The sequence below is a fragment of the Heteronotia binoei genome, chromosome 9 (assembly GCF_032191835.1).
Source record: "Heteronotia binoei isolate CCM8104 ecotype False Entrance Well chromosome 9, APGP_CSIRO_Hbin_v1, whole genome shotgun sequence".
In the NCBI taxonomy this organism is placed as follows: domain Eukaryota; kingdom Metazoa; phylum Chordata; class Lepidosauria; order Squamata; family Gekkonidae; genus Heteronotia; species Heteronotia binoei.
Window position 1 is genome coordinate 78,547,992 of NC_083231.1, and position 27,783 is coordinate 78,575,774.

General features: G+C 42.4%; 1 protein-coding gene across 4 annotated transcripts in view; it reads right to left on the reverse strand.

Moving 5' to 3' along the window:
* The window catches only part of AFG2A (AFG2 AAA ATPase homolog A), a 273,792-nt gene that overhangs the window by 171,660 nt on the left and 74,349 nt on the right, over positions 1-27,783 (reverse strand). For 2 of the 4 annotated variants that reach the window (XM_060246822.1, XM_060246823.1), the window contains exon 14: positions 17,503-17,629. The exons of 1 other annotated variant lie outside the window; for it this stretch is intronic. In XM_060246822.1, coding sequence (XP_060102805.1) covers positions 17,503-17,629 — 127 coding nt within the window. The remainder of the gene's footprint in view (positions 1-17,502; positions 17,630-27,783) is intronic. One more of the 4 variants, XM_060246824.1, reaches the window with a different exon arrangement.

Consider the following 27,783-nt stretch of genomic DNA (forward strand, 5'->3'; position numbering starts at 1 on the left):
GTGAGAACATTAAGAAACACTAAATACTAATTTCCCAATGCAAGATTTTCTATTTAGCTCTTTATACACTAATAGACTTATTTGGGTACATCATATGTCATACTTCATATTAGCTATGTGCTGTACATTAACACAGTGCTATCCTTACAACTTATAACTGTATTATCCAAATTTGTATCTGTATAATTAAAGTGGATGTATTTTTAACTAAATAGCATTACTTATTGCCTCTGGACATTTAACTAAAACCAACTGCATTTCTCCATCCTCTGCACTCTTTCCCCCTTTTTTGGCTAATAAGAGCTTTAGGAAATAATATAAAAGCGTATTTTTTAAATAAATCAAAACCATATTTTTCTTTATATTTGCCAAGAGAAATAGCAGAGGTGGCATTGAGAACTTTCAACACTATCATTTTCAGAAACACATACAGATATAAGGTCCAACTTCCAGTGGCTTCTCTTACTCAATCTTCCCTTTCATAAGGGAGAGTTTGAGTTTTAAAACAATGTAATATTTTCAGGCCTGTAAATAACTCCAAGAGTTGATGCAGTCTGAAATTAAATACATTACCAAATCTTCAAATCATAAAAAAATCTCAAATGTACAAATGATTTTTTCTGCAGACAACGGAACTTTGATTTCTTTGACACAGAAGACCCTTCTAGTACTTTTGCAGTTATGAAGGTCTGAAATTTCTATAGAGAGTTATCTTTGCCGGGGAATCAACTGCCCTGTAAATAATAAAAGGCCCTGCTGCACAGAAGGGGAAGGGATGTTTAACCCTCTGGGAGAAATGTACAAAAAATACTTTCTGAGAAGCCCTTACACTTGATCACTGGATGCAATGTAGGGCAGGGCTCTTGTGCTGTGTACAGTGGTTAAGACTACAACAATTTGGCAGATTCAGTTTCTCTCCAGTTGCGCCTAGGTTTGTCACCTCCAGTCTGGAAATTTTTTGGCAATTTGTGGGTGGTGGTTGGGGAGGGTGCCCAGGTGGGATGTCATGCCATAGAGTCTACCTACAAAAGCTGCCATTTCCTCCAGGAGAATTTAACACTAGTCTGGAGATCAGCTACAATTAGGATTGTCAACTCCAGCTTAAGAAATTCCTGAAGATTCAGGGGCCATGCCTGCAGAAGGGAGAATCTGGAGAGGAATTTCACCTAGAATCTGTGGTCTACATAGAGTTTGCCCTCTGAAGCTGCCATGTCCTTCAGGGGACTGATCTCTGTAGTCTGGAGATCAGTGTAGTTCTGAGAGAACGCTACACCCATGATTGAGGTTGATAGATCTAGTTGTACTGGCCAAAATCCCCTCTTCTACACACATATTCCTACTGAAGTCATTTTCCTGGTCATCTCGTCTTTTAGCCACAGGAGCGGCAATAATCCAGAATATAGAAGATTACAGAATAAAGGAATCATCCAGTGCTGATCTTAATGACACATTATTTGTGTTGCTGTACAAAGTGTTTTCTGTTACATAAAAAACATACTTATGTTTATAATTGTACACATAGGTTGCACTTCCATGGACAAGAGAAAAACCACTTATCCCCATCTTACACTATAGCTAAGAAAGCAAAAATGCAGCCTAACTTGTTCTTCTACCTTGTTTTGTCAGGCAAGTAATAAATCTTAACTAGAAAAAGTCATTGTACTACTGTCACCTTTGAGGAGGAAAAGCACCCATCTCAGCAGCCCCAAGGCTGATTTACCATGCTCTAAACTCCCTGACAATTGAAGGTTAGAAGCAAAATTCACTTTTGCACACCTGGAAATACTTATTTACCTTACCTGTAAAAAAACCCCTCTGAAAATCCAATTTAAAACAATTCAGTTACATTTACAAAGTTCAGCATACAATGAATAAACATGGAAAACACCAATAACGAATTGCTGCAGACCTAAATAGCAAGGCACTAAAAGAATTCAGTGGAAACACATCAGCACTTAAGAGGTTTTCAAGAGGATGCCTCACCTTTCCTTGAATGCCAGCAGTTTTATTAACTGAAAGATGAACCGTTGTATTTGTGGATAGCTGTTAATTGTGATACAAACTAGGATTACAGCGTAATTCTACATGTTTTCAACCCCATCAGCTTCAACAGAGTTAGCAAGGACTGTACTGTATATAGTATATAACTTACTTATTCAGGCAAGTTTTAATTATTCCATCAATCCTGACACATTTTTTAGATGAAGAGCAGACTAATACAAAACTATAATATTAACTGTCCTTGGGAATAAAGTACTTTTCCAACATTTGCCAATTGTCAAATAAAGCAAACCTGATTTAAAAAAAGTTGCAGAATAAAAAAGGGCAAGAGTCTAGCAGAACCTCAAAGACTAATAGGATATGAGCTTTCGTGGGTCATGAAGTGATTCACTTCTGAAGAAGTGAACAGTGACTCAAGAAAGCTCATACCCTGACACAAATTTTGTTAGTCTTTAAGGTGCTACTGGACTTTTTGCTCTTTTCTACTGCTACAGACAGACTAACATGGCGACTCATCTTGAAAGGAAAATAACAAAGAATAAACAAGAGGTAAGAAAATATTTGGTGTATTTATAAAAAACAGCAAGGATACAAGATCACTGGTGTGGGGTTTTCCCCATAACATATTATGTACTTCACCGTGCTCTTCTCTTCAAAGGTATTATATTTCTTCTGCTATTTCAAAAAACCACAAGGCACCTGGAAAAGTGATGTACTGCACTTTTTGCTGACTGCTGGAAATAGCGGCATATCCAGAAGCACCTTAAAATAGCTCTGTGTAAAACCCTCCAAAGTAAAGTATATACTTCACACTCTCACACACTCTCTCACACACACACTCCCCGTCTGGTGGTTTAAAGTGCCAGGCAAGGCAAGCTGGCCCCGGGGATCTACATGTGTGTGGGGGAGAGGTCTCTCCCCCTCACATGCAGGCCCAGCTTGGAGGCTTCTCCTCCCCAGTGGTTTAAGGTGCTGGGCATGAGAAGCTGCCCCAAGATCTGCATGCCATAAACAAAAATACAGAACTGTGTGGCCCAAAAATTGCTTGTATCACAATAAATTGTGACAGAAGATAAAATAAATTTGTGAAGTGCAGTTAAGAGAAAGTCATGTACCATTTTGCTCTTGATAAAGTGTGAACTGCCTTAGGACGGTTTTTCGAAACGCGCAGTAAGTACAGTCGACAGACGTGTTGAGAGATTGATGTTGGATTTCTCCGGCGAGTGAAGAGGAGGTGAAGAGTTGCTGCTGTTGCCCCACCTCCCCCTTTGAATGGACTTTTACTTCACTGGTGCTCTTTTGAGCCTTTTCCCACCTTGTAAGGGCTTGGACTTTATGGTCACATTATTTTATCTTCTGCCAGAACGGGACTAATTGAACTGAGATATTCTTGGTGGAGCTGGGCTCCATTCATCCTTCTGCACTTTTGATTGTGTTTTCTGAGATATGTTTGAATACAGATGCAAGAGGGCAGCCGTGTTGGTCTGAAGCAGTTGAACAAAGCAGGAGTCAAGTTGCACCTTTAAGACCAACCAATTTTTATTTACGTAAGCTTTCGTGTGCTCTTAAACACACTTAATCAGACAAGGAATACAGCACAGTGAGCAAAGTCACGTTTGAATACAATTTATTGTGATACAAGCAATTTTTGGGCCACACAGTTTTGTATTTTTGTTTATGACTTATTACTGTGTTTTGCTTTGGTGTGTTCCAGGATCTGCATGCAGCAGAGAGTCTCTCTTCCTCATATACAGGCCTGGCTTGGGGGCTTCTCCTCCCCAGCAGTTTAAAGCACAGGATGGGGAGGTCTCTTACCACCACACACAGGCCTGGCTCGGAGGCTCGCAGGCCTGGCACAGGAGGCCTGCTGGGAGCGGGGCTAAGCCAGAGGGCTGGGCTACCTACTACTCGGACCACTGCACCAAGAGGAAAATCTGTGCGTGCCAGGCGCCAGAAATCTGTGAAGCAGCACACATAGCCCAGCTTCCAGGGAGCACTGCCAAAGACAGTTTCCCAGGAGAACTGCCAGGGAGGGAAATATTTTCAGCCCTACACTGGCCTGTAAGTACAGTCCTCTCCCTGTTTCCCCCTCTCAGCTGAGGACAGGGCTGGTCAGTGGTTGGGGGGTGGAGTCTGGCAGGTGCTTCACTCTGTGTGGTGGACAAGCTTGCCAGGAGACCCTTTGACTCATTTCTATGCAAGATTAGAGCCTTGAGCAGCAGCTGCAGGTGCTGCTGTGGATGGATCACTACCAGTCCCTGAACACTTCAACACAGGACAGGTAAGTGCCTCGGGGGAGGGGGTTGTTCATGGCAAAGCCCCTCCATGAGGCTGCATTTACAGAGCCTGCCAGGGTGACATATCCATGGCTGAGCATGGCATTTTTCACTTTCCTGCAGGTAAAGATTCAACAGGAAGACCTCTGAATGTGACTAGTCCCACCTCCCCCCGCCCTCTGCTCAGTTTGTTTTCCCAGCCCTCCTCTTGGAGTTGAGCATTGTACCCAGAAAAGTTCCACCTGAAACTTCACCCTACTGACACGCATGCCATGCCAGGGGATCCTCATTCATTCTCCCAATGGCTAGGAAATGGTCTGCAGACCTTGCCCTGATTTGCAGTTCAATAGATTGTGCTGTGCCACAACTGTATATATCTTTGGTTCTGACTGCATAATAGGAGCTTCATGTCCTTCCCTGCCCTCCTCCCTCCCCAACCATTTGTGACTCTGCCGAGGGCTGCCTGATGACACACTCAAAAGACAGGGCTCTTGGGTGCCTTGGGTGGCTGTGGATGGTTGTGTAGGTGCCACTGGTCATAGTCATCTGCCAAACATTGCAGGTGCCCAGCAGCATCTCCATATCTGACCTAACACCAGATTCCCCTCTCACCTTGCAGGCTGTTGCGTGAAGGGGACCCCACTGACAAGAATAGAACAGCAGTAAAGTTACCAGGGAGACCATAAGAAAATTAAGAACATATAATTTTGCCAGTTTTACCCTATGGCTTACGACACTTCTTCACTCAGCAACACCACTATTACTACTACAACAACACCATTACTACAAGTGACAAAAGAAACGGGAGACAGGGACATGAAATACCACAAGGCCAGTGAGCTCATTAAGACTGAAGAATCATATGGCATGGAGTCTGCCATACTTAAAGAAAATTTTTACTGACACTTCCCCTTTTCACCCCCACCCCCCTTGTTATTCTCCAAGACAAACTTCCCTACTTTTTGGTCAAGGACAGTCAGACCAATGTTTGAAACACCAAAAAGGGTTTTAAAAAGTTCAAACACTTCCTAAAAAGGAAGCATTTCAAGATTAGTACAGATACACTGGAGTAATATACAGGATAAACTGCTGTAAAATTAAATGTCCCCTCATGTGCCATGTAATCCTACTTTCAAGTTGTACTACAACCAAGTAAACTAAACACAATACTTTTTTAAAAAAGTCCCAGTACTCATATATAAGGGTGCCTCAATTGTCAATTGAAAGCACCCCAAAAAGTCCTGACAAAACATATTTACCGGTCAGATAGAAGATCACACAACGGTAACCACAATTTGTTCCAGACAAATCAAGCACTGAACATGTTTACAGCTTCAGATTACCTGATTTATGAGGATCTCAGCATGCTGCCAGATGATAACTTGTATATAAGATTCCTTCCCCTTTTTCTTTTACTAGTAAACCCATAAAATGTGAATATTTGAATTTCTTTCATAAGCCTCCAGATAGGCAAAACTTTGATGTTTCTCAAGAGGAAAGTTCTGTTTGCTTTTTTTGCTTCAGGCTAGAGCAAAAAAAATCTTGAAACTGATACTCAAATCACTCACCCCTTATTTTCAACAAATCCAAACAACTTTTAATTAAGCTAAACGCAACTATCAAGCATTTGCTGTTCTTAGAACATCAGACTAAAGTTTGCAGAATCATATAAAACTTTTCAATTCTGCGTGAATCAAGAATTTTTTTTATTAAAAAATTCCATTTTCCACCTGTGAATGGTTTCTAAAGGGAGAACACGATGCTATCTTGATCTTATAGCAGAAGGAATACAGGGATTTATTTTTTCCCTTTAAAATCATGTGTTCAAAACTTATTTGGTAACAGATAAACAGTTCATTGACCACTGCAAATACAACATCTTGTGCAACTGCTTATATATCAAGCAGAAGCTCTGGGGAGAAAGCATAGACGTTTTCTAAATAAAACAAATAATCCTGATGAGATCAATTTCATGTATGTGACAATGGAATTTTCTTCTCTTGCTTCCATCTAGTGGCACACAATTTGATTGTATATTTTTTAACATCCAAGACTTGAAAATCCGCTCAGTTAATAATTAACCTTGTTGCTGCCCTATAGGTTTCAATGAATAAGAGCCACAAATAGGCAAAGTACTTTCCTTGGATGGACCAAATGGATAAGCTGAAGTTACACAGAAGAAGACCGCAGATTTATACAGTACATTTCATCAGTCAGAATGGAAAAGTTTTTGCACTAAACTGGTAGCTATTACTAGACAGCTCTATGCAGAGTGTTAAAGCTGCAGTACTGCAGTCCTAAACTCTGCTCACAACCTGAGTTCAATCCCCGGTGGAAGCTGGGTTTTCAGGTAGCCAGCTCGAGGTTGACTAAGCCTTCCATCCTTCCAAGGTCAGTAAAATGAGTACCCAGCTTGCTGGGGGGAAACTGCAGATGACTGGGGAAGGCAATGGCAAACCACCCCATAAAAAGTCTGTCGTGAAAACGTTGTGAAAGCAATGTCACCCCAGAGTCAGAAAGGACTCTGCTGAAAACGACTTTCCTATCTGCTGAAAAATATTTTTCAATAATCAGGCTCTTTTTCAGGACTAAAAACAAACCATGTACTAAACATACTTGAAAAGTGAAATTCATAAATACAATAAAGATTTTTTGTGAACCAACACTGTCCTACATAGAGCACAAAACAAACCACCCTTCCTCTGACTCCAACTACAATCACAGCAGCAGCATATTCCTGGTTCTCCCGTATATCGGTCTCTTGTGTGCCAACAAAATGAAACTTACTTTGTTTGTCCTCCAAAATGTTTCTTATGATGGTTTTAAGGCAATCTTATAACTTGCCCTGAGTCCTTTTGGAGAAAGACAGACTAAAAATGTCACAAATATCAAACCAGACACTGGGGAATACCCAAAACAATAGGTATAATATGCTCTGAGAAAATTGTAGCACAGCATCACAGAGACTGATTCAGCAGTGATCCTACTCTGTGAATTTGTGCTATGAGTTCTGTCCACAACAACCAATATTATTGTTTCTATTTTCACATCTTTATTTTAGGACAAAGAGATTTTGTTTCTCTGTAATGACAGCAGATCTAAACTTTTGTTTCAAATATTTTCCTCTAGTGTTTGCTTTCTGCTATGTTGAAGCTTTTCTGTTCAGATGAAACAGAACACCATCAATCTCAAGACAATGTACCACACTGACACCATAGAGTCTCATTAATCTTCATTTGTCCAATCACATCCTGTCATTTTCATGCAAATAGGACATTTGAGGATGTGGCTGCTACACACTGCTGTGATAAGGAAGAATAAGGCCGTCAGAATCTGCAGGGTGCTGTCCCAGACCACAAACTATCACTCCATTCTCAACCCTCATGCTCTACACATCACAGCTAATGTGCTTGACACTCAGATCTCAACCCAGCAGGAGCTAAAACAATCCCATTCCTCAGTGACACACTTTTTACTTCCTGTTGTGAAATGGTCATGCAGTTCCCTGGAGCTGTAACAACTTCTTCTATTCTACCCTGCCATTGCAAATGAAAGGAAGAGGCATTATTGACGATGGCTACTAAAGAAAAGATTATCATCACATACAGTGTGCCTCTCGGAGTAAACCAGGCTAGGAGATTAAACAAAACAGAGCAAGAAATCAGGAGAAGAATGAACAGGAGAAGAAATCAGGAGAAGAATGAATACCTTGCTCAAGCAGAAGAAATAACTAGTTGATGTCCTCTAATAGTATCTCCTGGAAGGAGCTAAGGCCACATTATATGTATTTACAAAGGCCATGTGGACATGTAATGGACTGAGCAGAATGCCTTCATGCCTACAAAAATAACAGAAGTTCACCAGATATGAATTCCAATTCTCTCCTTGTAGGAGTGCTTGCCTGGATAAATAAAGCCAATGGGGCCAAACTATCCTGCAAAATATGATCCCTCTGACTTAATCAGTGTAATCTCCTGAATCTACTTTAACTAGTTCAAAGAATCTTCATATCCTCACATTTATATGTGAGGATCATAACAGCTCTTTGTTCCATGGTGATGTCTTCTTTGTGGCAAATGTATAAACCCATTGGTTATTTACCCATTTCAGTGGGTAATCAATCATTAATTTCTGCATTGCACTATCAGCAATGCAGAATGTGACCCAAGAAAAAGACAGATACTTACTCATTGCTGGGGCATACCTAATAACTGAAAGTAGGTCACTAGCTATACTCAGGCTGATTTTTCAAAATAAGCAAATAAAATAAACAAACCAGAACAAAATCAATCAAAATGTATAAAGCAGTAATTTTTGAAAAGTGCATAAAAGTGGGGAAACATCTGCAATAATAAAACAACATCTACTTTGTGTCTCTGATTAGAAAGATATCAGGCAGCTGAACTGGAAAAGAACTCTGCATGTAGCCACAAAGAGATACAGCCAGTCAAAAGTTGTTACTGCTAAGCTAGTTAGACTAATGGCCTTCCTTAATACAAGGCAGCTTCAGATTTCCAGATACCTTAAAGCAGGATTAAAGAATCTTGTAAGAAATTTACAATTGGTCATCACATTCACCACAGAGATAAACAGCCCATGGCGAGTTCTCTTTTAAGTTCCCTATAAACACACAAAACTGCCATATACTGAATCAGATCACTGGTCCATCAAAGTCAGTATTTTCTAATCTGTTTGCTCAGATTGGCAGCAGCTTTGAAGGATCTCATGGTGAGGTCTTTCACATCATTTGCAACCTGATTCTTACTGCAGATGTCAGGGATTGGCATCTGCATGCCAAACAGATGCCAAACAGATGCCCCACTAGCTGTGCTGCTTTGTACAAGCCACTGCCAGAGTTGGGTCATCAACATGTTATTTCTCCCACAAGTGAATATCATCAATATGGACTGTAGGTGAGAAACTTATGAAATAGCTACCGTTTACATGGTGAGTTGTACTTATATGATTTAGCTGCAGAGGGAGGGGAGACTCTGCAACACATACAGATCTAGTCTTGCTCTAATACAATGCTTGACTTAAGAAATAGTCCACAAAAGAGGAAGCTGTGAAATACTGGAAATATGAAAAGCACTAGGCTTATGACTAAATACTGCAAAAATTAAAAACAATTTATACAGTTCATAAACAAATTCAAAATACAATTCATAAGCACCAATGATGCCAATTTACAATATTTACATGACCCAAACCACACATTCCAAGTGCTGTTCTACTCCTACGCAATCAGTTCTGTCCGTTTTAAAGAGCAACCACTCAGTTTTTTCTATGTCCTTGCGTGCATGGAGTGCTCTGGCAACTAAATCCAAAAACTTTTTTGTAGAAAATGATGATCGTCAGGTATGATGATATTTCTATTCCCGAAGTGAAGGAAAGTGCAACGGTGAACCAGTAAATCTGTCCGTTTCTCAAAAATGCTTCATCTGGCGCATATACACTATTTGGGTTTGACTTTCTACAAAATAAACATACCAAATAATATACAATACTCCCATGTACTTGCAATCTATAATCTGAGCCCAAACTCCATATACTCACCCCGCAATGCAATCACACAAACTCCTCCGAGTCAATTTCCAAGCTGGTGACTGAGGCAACGGCGTGGACTGCAGCCCGACCAGGACAGCGACGCGAGCGCCCGGGCCGAACGCGAAATTGATGCCGCGGGTTGGCGGCTTGACGGAGGCCGGAGTTGCTTGCTCGCGCCGGAGCAGGGCCGAGAGTGGAACCGGCGCCGCTGCTAGACCGCCTGACTGGGCTAGTGGGGACTGGAGCCGCCGGGTTGGCGAGTGCGGCAAGCAACGGCGAGTGTAACGAGAGGTCTCCGGCGCCTACGTGGGGACGATAGGAGGAGCGCCGGAGGGGCCGAGTTATCTCAGGAGCCCCGAGGTGTCTGCGGACAATTCCGGGAGCCGGTGCAGGTGACCTGGATGTTCTATAACGGGGTGCATAGGCGGAATGGGGCCATTTACGAACTGTTTGCCCCTATAGACAAAGCGGGAGGGGGCTCCACTGCGCGGCGGGGGAGTACGTGGGGGGTCTTTACTCACTGCGGACCCACCAGCCCACGCAGGAAACACCGGGTAGATCCCTTAACCGCAAGACCTAGCACCCAGAGCCTGCGACCCTCAGAACCACGCAGAACATCTATATGACAACTCTGTTACCGGCGTCTGAACTGGAACTCTGACGTTGCATTTGCACTTTAACCTACATTGACTGCTAACATCTTAACAGCAATACCCCACAATACCCTGCTGGTACCTCAATACCTCATGAGAGGAGTTTTACACTGCACTTTAACAACTTTTATTTCCACTGCCGTAATTTACTGGTTTAAACTGGATTTGCTACTAATTGACGCATCAGACTAATGTATTGTATATTTGGATTGGATTATATGAATTTTTAGCCAGTTAATTTAAAGGTAATAAGGGGGACCAAATTAATTTGCTATAGGAATTTATTTACCAAATATATATAAGAAATTGGGGGAGGGGAAGATTGTTGGAATTTTTGGGTCAATCAGAACACTAGGACCTAGTAGGACGAAGTAGTGGGAATATCCTTGACTCCAGCCTGATAGTGGTGAATATAGCAGCTGCTATCAACGAGAGATGGCAGGCTCAGGGATTCCAGTGCTCCTGGGGAGGTTGAGATATAGCGGTGGGAGCAGATATTATAAGCGAAGAGGACAGAGACAGGACAGTGCTCAGTCCTCTTTCAATCTGCGTCTCATCCCAAGGGTGACAGGTAGTAGGGCCAGATGGAATAACCCGCCTCCGTCATTGGTGTTCTGCAATGCCAGGTCCATCAACAATAAGACCTCAATCCTTCGAGAGTTTCTCCTCGAACAAAACATGGACCTGGCTTGCGTGACTGAGACCTGGACCCGGGAGGGTGATACGGTGGCCCTTTCGCAAACAACTCCTCCGGGTTACTCAGTCCTACACCAATCACGGACTAGCGGGCGGGGGGGAGGAGTGGCATTATTTGTACGGGAGGCTTACTCCTTCAGGGCACTCCCGGCCCCAAAGATTGAGGGTATTGAATGTGCCGGTCTGGCGTGGGAGGCTGGAGAGGGGTTGGCGATCTGGCTGGTGTACTGTACGCCTAACGCACCGGCCAGCGCCTTACCGTCCCTACTTGAGGCGGCGACGGGCTGGGCGCTGGAGCACCCAAGGTTGATAATCTTGGGTGACTTCAACGTCCATGCTGATGACCCGTCCTCCAGTCAGGCGACGGACCTAGTGTCTTCCATGGTGACACTGGGACTCTCAACTTGTTGTAACCCCCACCCACCAGGCTGGCCACATGTTGGACTTGATCTTTGCGGCCGGGGTTGTAGTGAGCGATATAACCACCAAGGCGGTGCCATGGTCGGATCACTTTGCCCTCAAGGCCCATGTAGATATGCCTCCCCAAACCTGTTTAGGCGAGCAGCCCATTATGGCTCGCCCACGGAGCCAGATGGACCCGGAACGGTTCCAAATGGCTCTGCGGGATCCCTGGCCCTCTGGCATTTCTCTCGATGGCCTGGTTGAGTCCTGGAATAGCCGGCTCTCTAGGGCCATCGAAGAAATTGCACCTCGACGCCCTCTGCGACCTCGGATTAGGCCGGCTCCGTGGTATACCCCGGAATTACACTGGCTGAAACAAGGCCTTAGACGGCTAGAGAGGCAATGGCGACGTACCCGTGACGAAGCGACTAGAACATCTTATAGGAAGTTTATGAAGTCCTATGAGATGGCAATCAAGGCCGCAAAGAAAACATACTTTGCGACCAAGATTGCATCTGCAAATTCGCGCCCAGCTCAATTATTTAGAATAATTCGGAATCTCACTTCACTGCCACAGGGCAATTCAAAAGCTAAGGAATTGGAGATAGGCTGTGAGGCTTTTGCGAAATTTTTTGCAGATAAGGTCCAATCGCTCCGCCATGACTGCCCCGCCAACTTAGATGCAGTAAGTGAACTTGAGGCCCAATGCGTGTCTTCTGATTTAATCTTGGATTGCTTCGACCCACTCAGCTTAGAGGAAGTTGACAGAATTCTCGGCACTGCACGATCCACAACCTGCGACCTGGACCCATGCCCCTCCTGGTTAATTAAGGCCTGCCAGGAGGAATTGAAATGCCCTATACAGGACATCATAAATCGATCCCTTTCGGAGGGTGTTTTCCCAACACCCCTGAAGGAGGCAGTGGTCTGCCCTCTCCTGAAAAAAGTTACATCAGACCCGGCCGTATTGGCACATTATCGGCCGGTCTCAAATTTGCCCTTTTTTTGGCAAAATTATTGAGAGGGCTGTGGCGTTGCAGTTGCAGGACTTCTTGGAGGATGCTTCCACCTTGGACCCATGCCAGTCTGGCTTTCGCCCGAGCCATGGGACGGAAACAGTCTTGGTCGCCCTCATGGATGACCTCCGATGGCAACTGGACCGGGGCGGCTCGGCAGTATTGCTGCTGCTCGACCTGTCAGCGGCGTTCGACATGGTCGATCATCGGCTGCTGACCCGCCGCCTCGCTGACGCAGGAATTCGGGGGCTAGCCTTACAGTGGCTCTCCTCCTTCCTTGAAAATCGGGGACAAAGGGTGGCAATTGGGGGGAAGCTGTCTCAGAGACACCCACTCTACAGTGGGGTGCCTCAGGGGGCAGTTCTCTCCCCGATATTGTTTAATATCTTTATGCGCCCCCTTGCCCAGATTGCACGGAGGTATGGGCTTGGCTGTCATCAGTACGCTGATGACACCCAGCTCTATCTATTGATGGAAGGCCGGACTGTCGATGTCCCTATAAATTTGGAACGGACGCTACAAGCTGTGGCTGGCTGGCTCAGGCTGAGTGGGCTGAAGTTGAATCCAATGAAGACTGAGGTCCTTTGCGTGGGCCGGGACAGACCAGGAGGAGAGATCATTCTGCCGGCTTTTGACGGTGCGCCACTGATACCAGTGCGCAGGGTCAAGAGCTTGGGAGTGCTACTGGAATCCTCGCTATCAATGGAGGCCCAGATAGCCGCCACTGCTAGATCCGCCTTCTTCCATCTCAAGAGGGCGAGGCAGCTGGCTCCCTTCTTGGAACGCAATGACCTAGCAACTGTGATCCACGCAACGGACACCTCAAGACTAGACTACTGCAATGCCCTCTACATGGGGCTGCCCTTGTGTCGAACACGGAGACTTCAGGTAGTGCAGAATGCAGCGGCCAGGCTGTTGGTGGGACTACCTAGATGGGAACACGTACGGCCTGGGCTGCGGGATCTGCATTGGCTGCCGGTCGTCTACCGTGTTCGCTATAAGGTGCTGGTTATTACCTTTAAAGCCCTATATGGCCGAGGACCTGCCTACCTTAGGGACCGCCTCTCCCCATATGTTCCCCGGAGAGCACTGAGATCTAGCTCCCAAAACCTCTTACAAAACCCTGGGCCAAGAGAGGCTAGACTGAAGACAACCAGGGAGCAAGCCTTTTCAGCAATGGCCCCTCGATGGTGGAACCAACTTCCAGAGATGGTGCGAGCCCTGCGGGACTTGAATCAGTTCCGCAGGGCTTGCAAAACCTTTCTCTTTCAGCTCGCATTTAAGTCAGGACCAGACCAAATTGACTAAATTGGTTTGTAGCCTTAACCATCTTATGCATAACTGTAACTGACAGTAATGATTGTATGACAGTATGTATAATTGAGATTGATAGTAGTTATAGCACCTGTCTTATCTATTTTAATTAATTTATGTAATTGAACTGTATTTTAAATCATTGTTTATTTTGTATTTTATCTAAATCATGGCACGCCATGTCTGTGAGCCGCCCTGAGCCCGCCTTTGGCGGGGGAGGGCGGAATATAAGAATAAAACTTACTTACTTACTTACTGGTGTCTCAGAGCGCTCAGGAAGAACACTCAGAGAGCTCACATTCTAAAGAGCTGATTAGCATCAGATGTGACCCGCCCCACATTATCTTAAAGGTTCTTCAATCATGCTTACCCACAATAGTACTAACAGTATGTGGCTTCACTGTATACAAGCATACCATTCGACGAAGCCCGCATGACCATAGAGAGATTGTTGGAATGTAGAGAGGAGAAAAATCCACCAACTTTCATCCTGATGGAACTTACAGATCTCTCTCTCTCTCTCGGCTTGACTTCGCGAACGAAGATTTAAGAAAGGTGCAGTAGTCCACGTCTGCTGCAGGCTCGCTGGTGGCTGACAAGACCAATGCGGGACAGGCAGGTCCGGCCACAGTGGCTGCAGGGAAAAGTCTGATTTGGGGTTGGTGCTGTAGCAGTACGATTCTTCCTCAATCACCTTTTGTCCTCAAGACCAGCTATGTGTGCGTTCTCAAAGGAAGAGACAGCCTGGTGGATTGTGTGCCTCCATGCTTTGCGATCTGAGGCTAGGTCAGACCACTGGTGATGGTTAATGCAACAGGTACCAAGGGATTTCTTCAAGGAGTCCTTGTACCTCTTCTTTGGTGCCCCTCTATTTCGATGGCCGATGGAAAGTTCACCATACAGGGCAATCTTAGGAAGGCAGTGGTTTTCCATCCTGGAGATGTGCCCAGCCCAGCACAGCTGCATCTTCAACAACAATGCCTTGATGCTTGTAACCTCCACCCTCTTGAGGACTTCAGTGTTGGTCACAAAGTCACTCCAGTGGATGTTGAGGATGGTGCGAAGGCAGCACTGATGAAAGTGCTCAAGGAGTCGCAGGTGATGATGGTATAAAACCCACGATTCGGAGCCGTAGATGAGGGTTGTCATCACAACCGCTTTGTAAACATTGATCTTTGTGCCTTTTTTCAGATGCTTGTTGCTCCACACTCTTTTATGCAGTCAGCCAAATGCACAGATATTATATTAGAAAAAAACTTTTTAAAGTTCCTAGATGATTTTTATTGGCAGATGAAAGGAGTAGCTATGGGTTCAACTTTTGCTCCCAGTTTGGCTAACTTGTTTATGGGAGAATTGGAAAATGTGTCCATTTATAATATGCAACAGAACCCTTTTTTTGATGACATAGTTTATATTTTTGTTCCGTTGATGACATGGTCGTGGTTCTGAAGGACTCATCCTTGGTGGAACTTTTCATGAGATGGAAAACAGCATTCATTTGAGTATACAATATACTTGTAAGTCTAGTCTGCAGTCCATCGATTTTTTGGATGTGACAATATATATAGAGTCTTTGGGAAGGTTAGCTGTTAAACCTTTTAAGAAGGCTACAGATAGAACATCATATCTTTCATTTAAATCCTTTCATCCCAGATATCTCAGACAAAACTTACCATTTGGACAATTCTTAAGGATTAAACATAATGCCACAGAGCAAGCAAATAATGCTAGAGAACGGGAAAGAATGGTGAGAGATTTTAGAAGGAGGGGATACCCTGATGTTATTGTTGATCAGGCAGGAGCACGAGCAGATCGTGTGGATTGAAAGAGTTTGATCCAAAATGTGGGCTCCAGAAGGAAATGCAGAAACAGAGTGTAATGGGCAATAGACTATACCCCCTTGGAGGAACCTATTCGGAGGATAGTCAATAAACACTGGCACCTCCTTCCAGAAATTCCGGGGTGTGAAGAGATCCCACAGGCAGGCTTCAGAAAAACAAGGAGCCTTATAGATCAATTGGTGAAAGTACATTTACCTAGAGAGATGGCATGGACTCCAAATAGGACATTTCAAATGCGAGAGGTGCTCTTTATGCCCCCAGTCCACGCAGCTAAAGGAATTTGTAAGCCCTAATGGAGTGAAGGTTACTTGAAATCCTTCACGATCTGCCAGTCTAAAGGGTTCATGTACTGTCTGATATATGGGTGTTTACAAATATATGTAGGGAGTACAATTAGATCTTTAAAGGTTCGCCTTTTTGAACACAGGTCAAGGGTGAACTCGGTGGTGCCCGATGCCCCTCTCGTGAGTCACTGTCTGCAGGCTGGTCATGGATTTGAAGACTTCAAGTTTGTAGCTATATATAAGGTTCCTGAACATTTCGATAGTTTCAATGCACGCAGAGTTCTTTTGCGTGAAGAGTCTTCGCGTTTTGAACCTTCAAGCTGGCGGCAGTTTCACCTGAAGGTCTCAATTCGAATTTAGATTTGGCATGTTTTTTGTAACTTTTTTGTAACTGTTTTGTGTTAGAACTGTTTTTTGTAAAAACTTCTTGTTCATAGATTTTGTTAGGTTCCATGTAGGTTTCTTCATGGATTTAATATATGTTTTGTTAGTACTATTGTGGGTAAGCATGATTGAAGAACCTTTAAGATAATGTGGGGCGGGTCACACCTGATGCTAATCAACTCTTTAGACTGTGAGCTCTCTGAGTGTTCTTCCTGAGTGCTCTGAGACACCAGCTTGGAAATCGACTCGGAGGAGTTTGTGTGATTGCATCGCGGGGTGAGTATATGGAGTTTGGGCTCAGAGTATAGATTGCAAGTACATGGGAGTATTGTATAATATTTGGTATGTTTATTTTGTAGAAAGTCAGTCCCAAATAGTGTATATGCACCAGATGAAGCATTTTTGAGAAACGGACAGATTTACTGGTTCACCGTTGCACTTTCTTTCACTTCGGGAATAGAAATATCATACCTGACGATCATCATTTTTTACAAAAAGGTTTTTAGATTTAGTTGCCAGAGCACTCCATGCACGCAAGGACATAGAAAAAACAGAGTGGTTGCTCTTTAAAACATACAGAACTGATTGCGTGGGAGTAGAACGGCACTTGGAATGTGTGGTTTGGGTCGAGTCAATATTGTAAATTGGCAACATTGGTGCTTATGAATTGTATTTTGAATTTGTTTATGAACTGTATAAATTGTTTTTAATTTTTGCAGTATTTAGTCGTGAGCCTAGTGCTTTTCATATTTCCTGACTTAAGAAACAGCAAAGTGTATGATGAATTACTATAACTGCAGTATTGAATGTTTATATTGATAATAAATTTGACACAATCTGTTCCATGTCTTTTCTTTTCTAAATTCAGTACTGTTAATAGGAAGACAGATGAATATGGGTAACCAAGTTGGTCTGTCTATAAGAACAGAAAAGAGCTGGAGTCCCCAGTAGCACCTTAAAGACTAACAAAATTAGTGGTAAGGCCAGAGCTTTCATGAGTGCTATTGCTCTTTTCTACTGTTAATAAGAAGTTCACCTGTTGAATTCACTGTAGCCTAACAAAAACAAAAAAAATCAAATTCTCTTACCTTGTCTATCATATCAGGTCGGTTTGTAGCTGCCAAAACGGTCACATCCTTTAGCAGTTCAATGCCATCCATTTCTGTCAGCAACTGTGCCAGGACACGATCTGCCACATTTGCAGAACTTGAAGAGCTAACAAAACGACAAGAACCACAATAGTAGAATTTCATTTCTAAAGTGGTAAGTACAAGTGGAAACTTGAAACCTCTAATTTATTCTAAATCCAGATTGTGAGCTCTTTGTAACAGAGATCTGTATGTTTAACTTATGTTATTATGCCAAGCCTAACATACACTGATGAAGCTATATGAAAACACAAGGGAGACACCTAGAGCAACAGCAGAGGAAAGCTTGTGACAAATCTGAAAAGACATGTGTGAAAGTTCATTTTAAACATATCCCATGGCAGTGGTGGTGGCAATGAAACAACACTTTTCTGCAATCATTGTGTCTGCACTGGAGCTGTTCTGAGTTGTCAGAGGCCTGTTGGAATCTGGTCTGCAGAAGGAAGTAGACTGCTAGTTGGCCCACTGTGAATATTTTGCTCAGCACTTTGCAAATAAAATCTTCCATATCTGTTCCAACTTGAACTCTGTGTTAGTAGTGACAAGGTCAGATGGTATCAGGGTGTCAACTTATCCAATTGTCTGGGACAGTTTTCAGTTTATTCAGTTTGAGGATGTGAACAGGATCCTTGGACGTCTGAGGCCTACCATCTGCTTGTATAACACCTGCCCTTCCTGGTTACTTTAATTTTCTGTGGGGGAGGCTAGTTGCTAGTTAAGTAGGTGGCGGCTGTGTCAAAGAGAGCCTTTTATCAGTCTTCACTGGTTAGCCAACTGCAGCCTTTCCTAGACAGAAAAGATCTGGCTTCTGTGGTGCGTACTCTGGTTACATCTTCATTAGATTACTACAATGTGCTCTGTGTGGGGCTGCTCACGATAAGTGTTTGGAAATTTCACTTGGTACAGATTGATGCAGCCAGGGTGTTGACTAGAATAAGTCATAAAGACTGTATCACTCCAGTCTTGACCCATCCACACTGGCTCCTGAGCACGATTTAAGGGGCTGGTGTTGACTTTCAAAGAACTATACAGTTTGGGACAATTAACAAATATACCTGAAAGACTGGCTACTACCTTATGAACTTGTGTGACCATTATGGTCATCTTTGGAGGCCCAGCTTCAGGTGCCTCCACCTTCTGAGATTAGATGGGTGCCAATCTAGGAAGAGACTTTCTCAGTCATGGAACTAAAACTCTGGAACTCTGTCCCCTTGGTGTAGTCTTGGGGAAGACTTGTTTTGTTTGACATTTCCTCAGTGATCTCTCCTTTCTAACTAATATATTCATTACTGGTTTTATGTTTTGCATCTACTTTTAACTGTTTTCAATTGCTTTAATGATGTGTATTTCAGAAGAGCTGATTTCAATGGTTTTAAAAAGTGGTTTTATTATGTTTAGTTTAAACTGTTAGGCACCTTATTGGCCCTTGTAAGGGTAGAAAGGTGGCATGGCTTTCAAAACTATCAACCATTGTATCCTACTAAGTTGCATCTCAGCACTGGGACTATGGGGCACTGGTCTTACACTGATACAAATCCTACCGGGGGGGGGCAGGGGTTGGTCTCAGAAGGCAGTGTTGTGGGATTCCTGTTGTGGTCATTGGCCTGTGGGATTCTTCAGAATTCAATCTTATCCCCCATGCTATATAAAATCTATATAAAGCCACTGGCTTGACTGAAGATTTTAAGTTGTGTATTTTATGTATTTTTAACAACCATACTGTTTATATTGTAAGCTACCCTTGAGCTCCACAAGGTAGAAAGATGGCTAATAAATTTGCCTCACACCAGTTCTGAAGTAGCCTCAACCAGTGTTCCCTCTAAGCTGAGTAAGTAGCTCACAGATTTTTAGCCTCCAGCTCATAGATTTTTGTCTTAGCTCAGGAAGCATGACCCCAGAGCACACTAATTTATGCAGTAGCTCACAACTTTAATACTAGTAGCTCATAAAGTAGAATTTTTGCTCACAAGACTCTGCAGCTTAGAGGGAACACTGGCCTCAACTAATCTTCAGCTTTCATTCCTAAATCAGAGCTTCAGAAAGGGAGAAGATGATTGGTTAAGAATGCACCACCCAGCTGGAAGAGCAGCTGCATCCATATGTGTGTATGTTATGTGGCATCAAGTTCCTTCCAACTTATGGTGACTCTATGAATTAAGCTCTCCAAAACATATCATTGAAAGCTTTGCTCAGATCTTGCAAATTGAAGGCCATGACTTTCTTCATTGAATCAATCCATCTCATATTGGGTTGTCTTCTTTTCCTGCTGCCTTCAACTTTTCCTCGCATTATTGTCTCTTCCAGTGAGTCCCATCTTCTCATAATGTGATCAAATTATGATAGCCTCAGTTTAGTTATTTTAGACTGTAGGGAGCATTCAGGCTTGAATTCAAACTGTATGCATAGATGAGTGTATATGTTCTAAGTAATGTGTTTCAATGTAGTTAAATGGAACATACCAACAGAAAAAAAGTGACAAAGGAAAAGAGCAAGTTATTTAAACCTAATGTTTCCGTTTTGGCCTCAGTATCACATGTTTTGTATTCTGAAAGTTGTCCAATTAAACCAGAAGCCTAGCACTTAAGAAACTAGTAGGCAATTTATGATGATGTCTGTATAGTATAAGTTGAGAATTAAACCATGACTTTATTTGAACAGATGCATCCATAACCTTAAGAAGTTGCTGGTCTGTGTGCTACCCAGCACTGGCAGATTCATACAGAATTATAGCAAAGTAAAATAATCTGGTCTGACACTTAAATGGTAAAAACAGCTGTCCTCACATGGGATAAGAAACTGTTAGACAATGCTCAAGCACTACACAGTAAGTGAAGGTCTTCTACGGTTTTCAACTCTGGTTTCACTTCTTCCATCACCATCAAATAAGACCAAATTGAGCAGTAGCCAGCTAACCCATAAAGCCACCTCCTTATTAATTTGCACATCTGTTGCTCCAGATGTTAAATGCGTATGATGTTTTGAAATCACCCAAAGGTTAAACCTCAAAAAGAAATATGGTGGAAAATTTTCTTTTGGAAGCAGTTTAAGAACTGAGTCTTCTTGTGCTTTCAATGAAAATGGGTTTAAAATGTTATTTGATCTATTCATTTAAATATATATAATAGGCACAAAATGGTAAAAGCAAATATAAAATAGTCCCCTAGCCATACTATCATTTGATGTGTTTCAGAGAAGAAGAATTGCAGATTTATACCCCATCCTCCTCTATGAATCAGAGACTCAGAGTGGCTTACAATTTCCTATATCTTCTCCCCCCACAAAAGACACCCTGTGAGGTGTGTGGGGCTGAGAGGGCTCTCACAGCAGCTGCCCTTTCAAGGACAACCTCTGCCAGAGCTACAGCTGACCCAAGGCCATTCCAGCAGGTACAAGTGGAGGAGTGGGGAATCAAACCCAGTTTTTCCAGATAAGAGTCCATGCACTTAAGCACCACACCAGACTGGCTCTCACACAAGGGTAGCCGTGTTGGTCTACAACACCAACAAGACAAACAAGGTATCTGAAGTATAAGCTTCTGAGAGTTAAAGCTCCCCTTGTCAGTTCTTGGTGGTCTGTAAGGTGCTACTGGATACAAATATAGCTATCATTTTACGTGTATTTTAATATGTAGAATTTACAAGAACAAATTATGCGATAGTTTTACAGATTTGCTTTCAATGACCTGTAACAAGAGTACCAGCCATATCAGAATATGAGCACCAGTGGCATACTTCTGCATTGTTTCCCCTGTTTCTAGGCAAGATCTTACAGGGTAGCTTCACATGGAATGGTGGTGGAAAGTGCTGTCAAATCACAGCTGATTTATGGTGACATTCAGAGTTGGTTTGCCTTTGCCTGCCTCCACATCACAACTCTGATATTCCTTGGAGGTCTCCCATCCATTTACTAGCCAGGGCTGAGATCTGATGAAACTGGACTAGCCTGAGCTATCCAAGTCAAGGCCCATGTGGAATACACACAGATTAAACAGGGAGAAGAAAAGGGTTTTGATAAAGCTCATGTTTTATCTAGTAGGTGTTTTATTTAGTAGGTGGAAACATGACCTGTGAGACATTAAGGTGCAATTAATATAAAGTAAAGTATTTTAATTCTAATTTATTATAACATCAGGGATCTAAATGTATGACCTATAGAATGGAGAATTAAGCCATCAACTTTGGAAGAAATGTCATTTGTTGTGAACACTCCCTTGAACAACTGTTAAGTGAAGCTGAAAATCTGGAACAGGTGGGAAGTAGGGACAAATACTTAGTCACAGAATTTAGTATCCAGATATGCAGACATGGGGAAAAAACCTCTAAATTGTCTAGATAACTACTAGAAATATGGTCCTACTGAGATTTAAACACACAATCAATTTCCTGTTGTTTTTTGGTTAGGATCCTAGCAGTGCAAATCTTACTAGCGCTACTCTGTAATTATATTTTACCAATGTCATGTGTATATTTTGATTGCTTTCTACAGATGCAATTACTCTCTATTCCCTTTGCTGTGCTAGACTGTTACTAGTAAGGACACCAATATAAACTTCAGGCCTACGTGTTGTCTTGAGCTGTCGTGCTTGCCTTTATATATGAAACTCAGCTGTCAGATTACACACCATATTTAGCATGACTCCTACAAGTAAACAAGCCTATTTGACTTAACAGGATATCCTATAAAAATGCAGACAGACAGACATTTATAGCAGGAGATTTCTCTGCCAGTTGCTCCAGAACTGCGTCAGCAGCATGTGCGCTCAGAAGTTTGAGCTCTGCATAAACTGTTAATCTGAAGAGTGACATACAAGCATGCATTTTTCCATTTTCCCATGATTTCCCAGCAAGAATTTCAAACTAAAGCAGGCAACGCTCATTAAGGCTGCCTGGATTTTGACGCAAGCACAATTCAAGACACACAAATTATGTTTCACCTTCCAGTCCAATTTACAAAACTAGCATCCAGCCAAGCAGCATATTTTCACCTCTACCTGACCTATGAACATTGATGTCATCATCCCAACACCACAGAAATAGTAATCAGGCACACACTGATGCAAAATAGTTTCCTATCAACAAACTGAGCATATGCCAAACCACACAGAAGGCAATGTGTTTGTGGTTTGCATTCATCTCTGTCCACCTGTCCAGCAACAACAAAACCAAATCTAGGGAACCAATAATGACGATAAAAATAAGGTGGAAAAATTAAAACTGAACAGTTTAGAATATAAACCTTGTGAAACTAACATTAAATATACATAGGCTTTGTTCTCATTCTTGTATTGTGTTCATGAATGAATAGTTCAGGGACCAAAAAGCAGTAATTTTTAATCAGCAAGGTAGGGGGAGGGATCTCAAATTTGTATGCCAGACTTAAAAGTTCATTTTTACACAGAAAAACAATGTAGTTTAATCATTTCTCAAAAGTTCACATTCTATTAATATAGGGTTGCCAAATCCTATCTTGGCTGTGGCAGGGGAGCCCTCTCACACATGCAAAGCATGCACAGTGCAATGATGTTACCTGGAAATGATGTAATTGCACAGGGGATGCTCTAGGATTTGGGTCAAAAACTCCAATGGTTTTTACCCCAAATGCTAGAGCACCCTGTGCGTGACTTGTCCAGCACGATGATGTCACTTCCAGGTGATGTCATCATACCAGGCATGATGACAGAGCCCTTTGGGGGCAGGGTTCCCCCCAGTGGCCTGCTCCGTGCTGGTGAGTTGGGGCCAAACCGGGGGAAACCCTGCCACCAGTGGGAGTCTGACAGCCCTATATTAACAACACAAGCCTGGTTACTTTTATTTAAAGTTGCCAAATCAACATAGATAAATTCCTGAATATTTGGTGGTTGAGCCTGGGGAGGAACGTCAGCAGGGTATAATGTCATGGATTGTGCATGCCTCCTCCCGCCCCCAAGGTAGCCATTTTCTCCAGGGGAACTGATCCCTGTATTCTGTAGATCAATCATATTTCCAGGATTTTTTGTTGATCACATATCCATTCAAACATACAATCCTCAACACATCCCTACTGGTGGAACAGTGTCATAGTCACCCACAGGAATCCCCAAGATGGAAAAGAACTATGAGAACAGAGGAAGGAAGTATAGATGGACACTCCAGAACTAGGATTGCACAGCGAAAAAGAACTTCCAAAAAATTAAAAATAAACAAACAAAAATATTACCAGTCACAAAAGGGTTTGGGGTTGGGGGCCACTGTGCTGGGTTTTTTTTTTGGGGGGGGGGCAATGTTTAATGGTCTGCTTCCAGCCCAAGGATCATTTTAGCCTGTGCAGTGTGTATTTTATGTTGCTGTTCTACTCTGGCCTGTTTTTAAACTGTTGTGCTTTGATGGCTTTGGCCTACTTTTTTATGGTTCTTTTTTAAAATGATTGTGTTTCAATGGCTTTCTTTTATTAGTTGTAAGCAGGGGTGGGATTCTAGCAGGAGCTCCTTTGCATATTAGGTCACACACCCCTGATGTAGCCAGTCCTCCAAGAGCTTACAAAAAAGAGCCTTGTAAGCTCTTGGAGGATTGGCTACATCAGAGGGATGTAGCCTAATATGCAAAGGAGCTCCTGCTAGAATTCCACCCCTGGTTGTAAGCCACCTCAAGCAGATTCCTGAAGTAGCATATAATTTTTCTAAATACTCAAGCCCTGTCTTCCCCCAATCCCAACCCAAATTACAGGAATTTTCCAACCTGGAATTGGCAGTCCTAGTACTAACACAATACTGCACTACAGAATATTCATAGAAATGGGCATCTTTGTAACAGATTTGAGGGATATGCACAAAAAAACCCCAAAATCAATGTTAATCTGTTGCACAAAAATGTTACTTCAAGAACTAAGAAATTTGTCTCTTGCTGTCACAAATTCTAATGAAAAAGGTTTTAGGTAGCACACAGCTTTTTAAAGTCCACCTAAAATCCCTATTCCAACAAGTTAGACTTGTAGGGGAGAGAAAAATATTTGTCCAGTTCCACTTGTCATTCAGATTTAAGAATTTCATTTTGGAATCCAATGTCTTTTACAGGTATTAAAGGAACACATGCTACCTCTTGTCAGAAAAAAATGATAACTCAAGCAGACTTTTCTACCATTATTTCTAGTTTCTCTAGAAGTTACTGAGGTAAAACATTCCTAAAATACCAAAGCCCCCTGCCTGCCAACACACTCCCACACTAAAGTCACCACAACCACATTGTCTGAAGAATTTATTGAGTCTGACATTTCTGTCAGGGCTTTCACAGGAGGAAAGCTGTCAGCAAGGCACACCTGCCAGGTCAGTCTTTTCAATCCAACTGCCATGGCTGTAATTAACTGTCACACTGTTTTATTTCCTTCCCCTCACAAATGCTGGTGAAATATGCCTTTGGCAGGACAAGGGGTTTTAGACTACTTATTTTTAAAAACTTTTGTTTCAATAACAGCAACGGCCAACAACAGATGTACACATTTTCATTCAGAAAAAATGTATTATGAAAACTTGCCAAGAAGATGAGATCTACAAACCTATGCTATTTTGCTTCAGTTGTAAAAGAAAGATTCACTTTTGTATTCTATAATTTTCTCTGGTAAACACAAATAAAACTCAGATTAATCAGTTTCCTCACAGAGAGCATATATATGTAGTGGATGTACCACACTGAGCTCCAGTTCAGCACATACACTGCCCAGTGCACAAAATATACCTTCCCACTAAATTAGCATACCTATCCTACTTTCCATACTGACAGGCATCTATGTGCTGATACAAGATCTGAACTTGGCAAACATAACCTGCAAAGGATCTGTATGATCAACTGTTCTCATAGATTAAGCATGAGAATCAGCCATGTGGGCAGAACCTATACACATCAGGCTTGGACAGATATTATGGACCTGCATCTTGAATGGGCAGCATAACATTTCTATGCCACCTTTACGCCCAATTTATGGTCCCCAAGGCAGCAAACATTAAATCATTTCAGACAAGGAAAATCATTTAAAATACAAATATAAAAAAATATTTAAAACAACTAAATAAAACATAAAACACATAAAAACATAATAACAGGGAGGAAGGCTAATAAGATTTAGTGAGGGAATGCCAAGCAAAGCAAAGCAAAAATCTTAACCCACTGGGAGAAGACAATGATAGCAGAAGACAAATTAATCTCCCTGGGAAGGAAGTTCTAAAGTTTTGTCACCATAGCCGAGAACGCTCCTTCTTGTTTAGTTTTAGTTTTGTTTATTCTATTTATATCCTGCTCTCCCCACCGAAGCAGGCTCAGGGCAGCTCACAATACACATCCAGCCTCAGGGGCACCCAACCAAGGCCTACAAAGACAACCAGAGTGGTTGGGTAGGTGGTCATTCAGGTATGCTGGTTCCAAGCTGTGTAAGGCTTTGAAGGTCAATACCAGGGCCTTTATTTGGGCCTTGAAGCAAGCTGGGAACCACTGGCAGTGGAGCTGCATACATCCCAAAACATGAGAGAACTTATTCTGGAATAGCAAATTGAGACTTGGATTTGCAAAGCCAGGAACCAAGCTGGAGAGATATCCTAAATAAACATGGAGGCTATTGAGCATGGGTAGTAACCAGGCAAAGCACAGCTTCTGTATGGAATGGGAAGGAGACATGAGGAGCACTGCTTGATTAACTGGTGAGGAGAGACAGGCTATAGGGAAGAGATGAAAAGATGAAGGAAAGACTTGGCAGGGTAAGCACTCTGAACCACAAGCACTTGTACAGAGCACTGAAAGACTGACAGGCAGGCCAGGGGAGGTTCTGTAGAATGAAACTAAGTTGTACACAGAAAAGAGGCATAAGACAAGAGGAAGTGGGGATCTCTGAACCTGCCTGTACTAATGAGAACCCACTCCACTACACAGTGATCTTCCTGCTGCTCCTATCAGCATATGACCAATAAGATGCAGAAAACATACTTCTTTTCCTCTCTATGCATGTGCTTTAGCAACCGATCCTTCCAAAATAGGACTGCCAAACCTAATCTAGAAAGGCCTCATCTACTTACAAGATGCCAGAGCTACCCAGATGTGTCAGGGTAGCTCAAAGATCACTGAAGACTCTATGGCAAGAACTTCCAGTTTTAGTGAAGAGTTTCCACAGATTCCTAGGGCTACCCTTTGTCACTTCCAGGTAATTCTAGGAATTGCAAGAAACTCTATGGTAAAAACTTCCTGTAAGTAGACAAGGCCTCAATTTTCTTTTTAATTTTTTAATGGGGATACTGCCCTCTCAACCTTCCTGCCAGCTGCACAACCCACTATCCACTGCCTGGCAATCCTAAAAACAGCAAACAAAATATAAGCTTTGTGGTGGGTTCCACAACCTATTTGAGGCTTATAACCATGGGTTAAAGACCAGTTATCTATTGTATGCAGTACACACTATTTGTGTGACTCACACACAACCTCCCCCACACATACATACACCAAAGATGAAACTCTTGTCTACATAAAAATTTGTAATAGAGCATGAAGAATCGACCTTATATTTTAAGGAATATTTTTAGAATGCTAAAACATACACAGTAACAATGCACAGGTATCCTAAGGGCTCCCTTACAAATATTTTAACACAAAATACTGCCTGTGCCATCTGCATCAGGGTGGAAACTTTGTAGTTGTGAAGCAGTGCTCATGCATAACAGAAGTGTAATCAAGTTTAATATTCTGCTATGCTATTCCGCTTGCATGCAGCTGTCTTTTAAAGAAGAAACCTGACAGTACATTTTCCATTTCCTTTCTTTCTGTTTTTCTCAGCATTTTTCCTTTTCTGCATTCCTCAAAGTTAATCAAGCTGAAAACTGTAATCAATCATGTCTACTAAAGAAGCAACTAAAGTTTAATCTGGAAGTACTACAGGTTACAATATGGACACAAGTCTGGATTCCACTTACAACAGAACATTATATCAATATTTAAATACAATACCAGGGATTTCTGGTTGGAATACTAACAAGCCCTAATCAGTCTCATATGCAGCAATAGCCTTTCCCCTCTTTCTCTCCCAAACAGAGAGTGCATTGAGGACTCAAACTACTTAAAGTCTTTACAAATTAAAGATTCGATAGCAGTTCATGTGAACAAAATTGGCATGCTGAAAATGTAGGCAGTGGATCTGGCAAGAGTTCTGCATAAAGAAAAGTGGTCAAGTACTCTGTTTTGGAAACAGTTTAAATTGTGAGTTGGGTGTGTG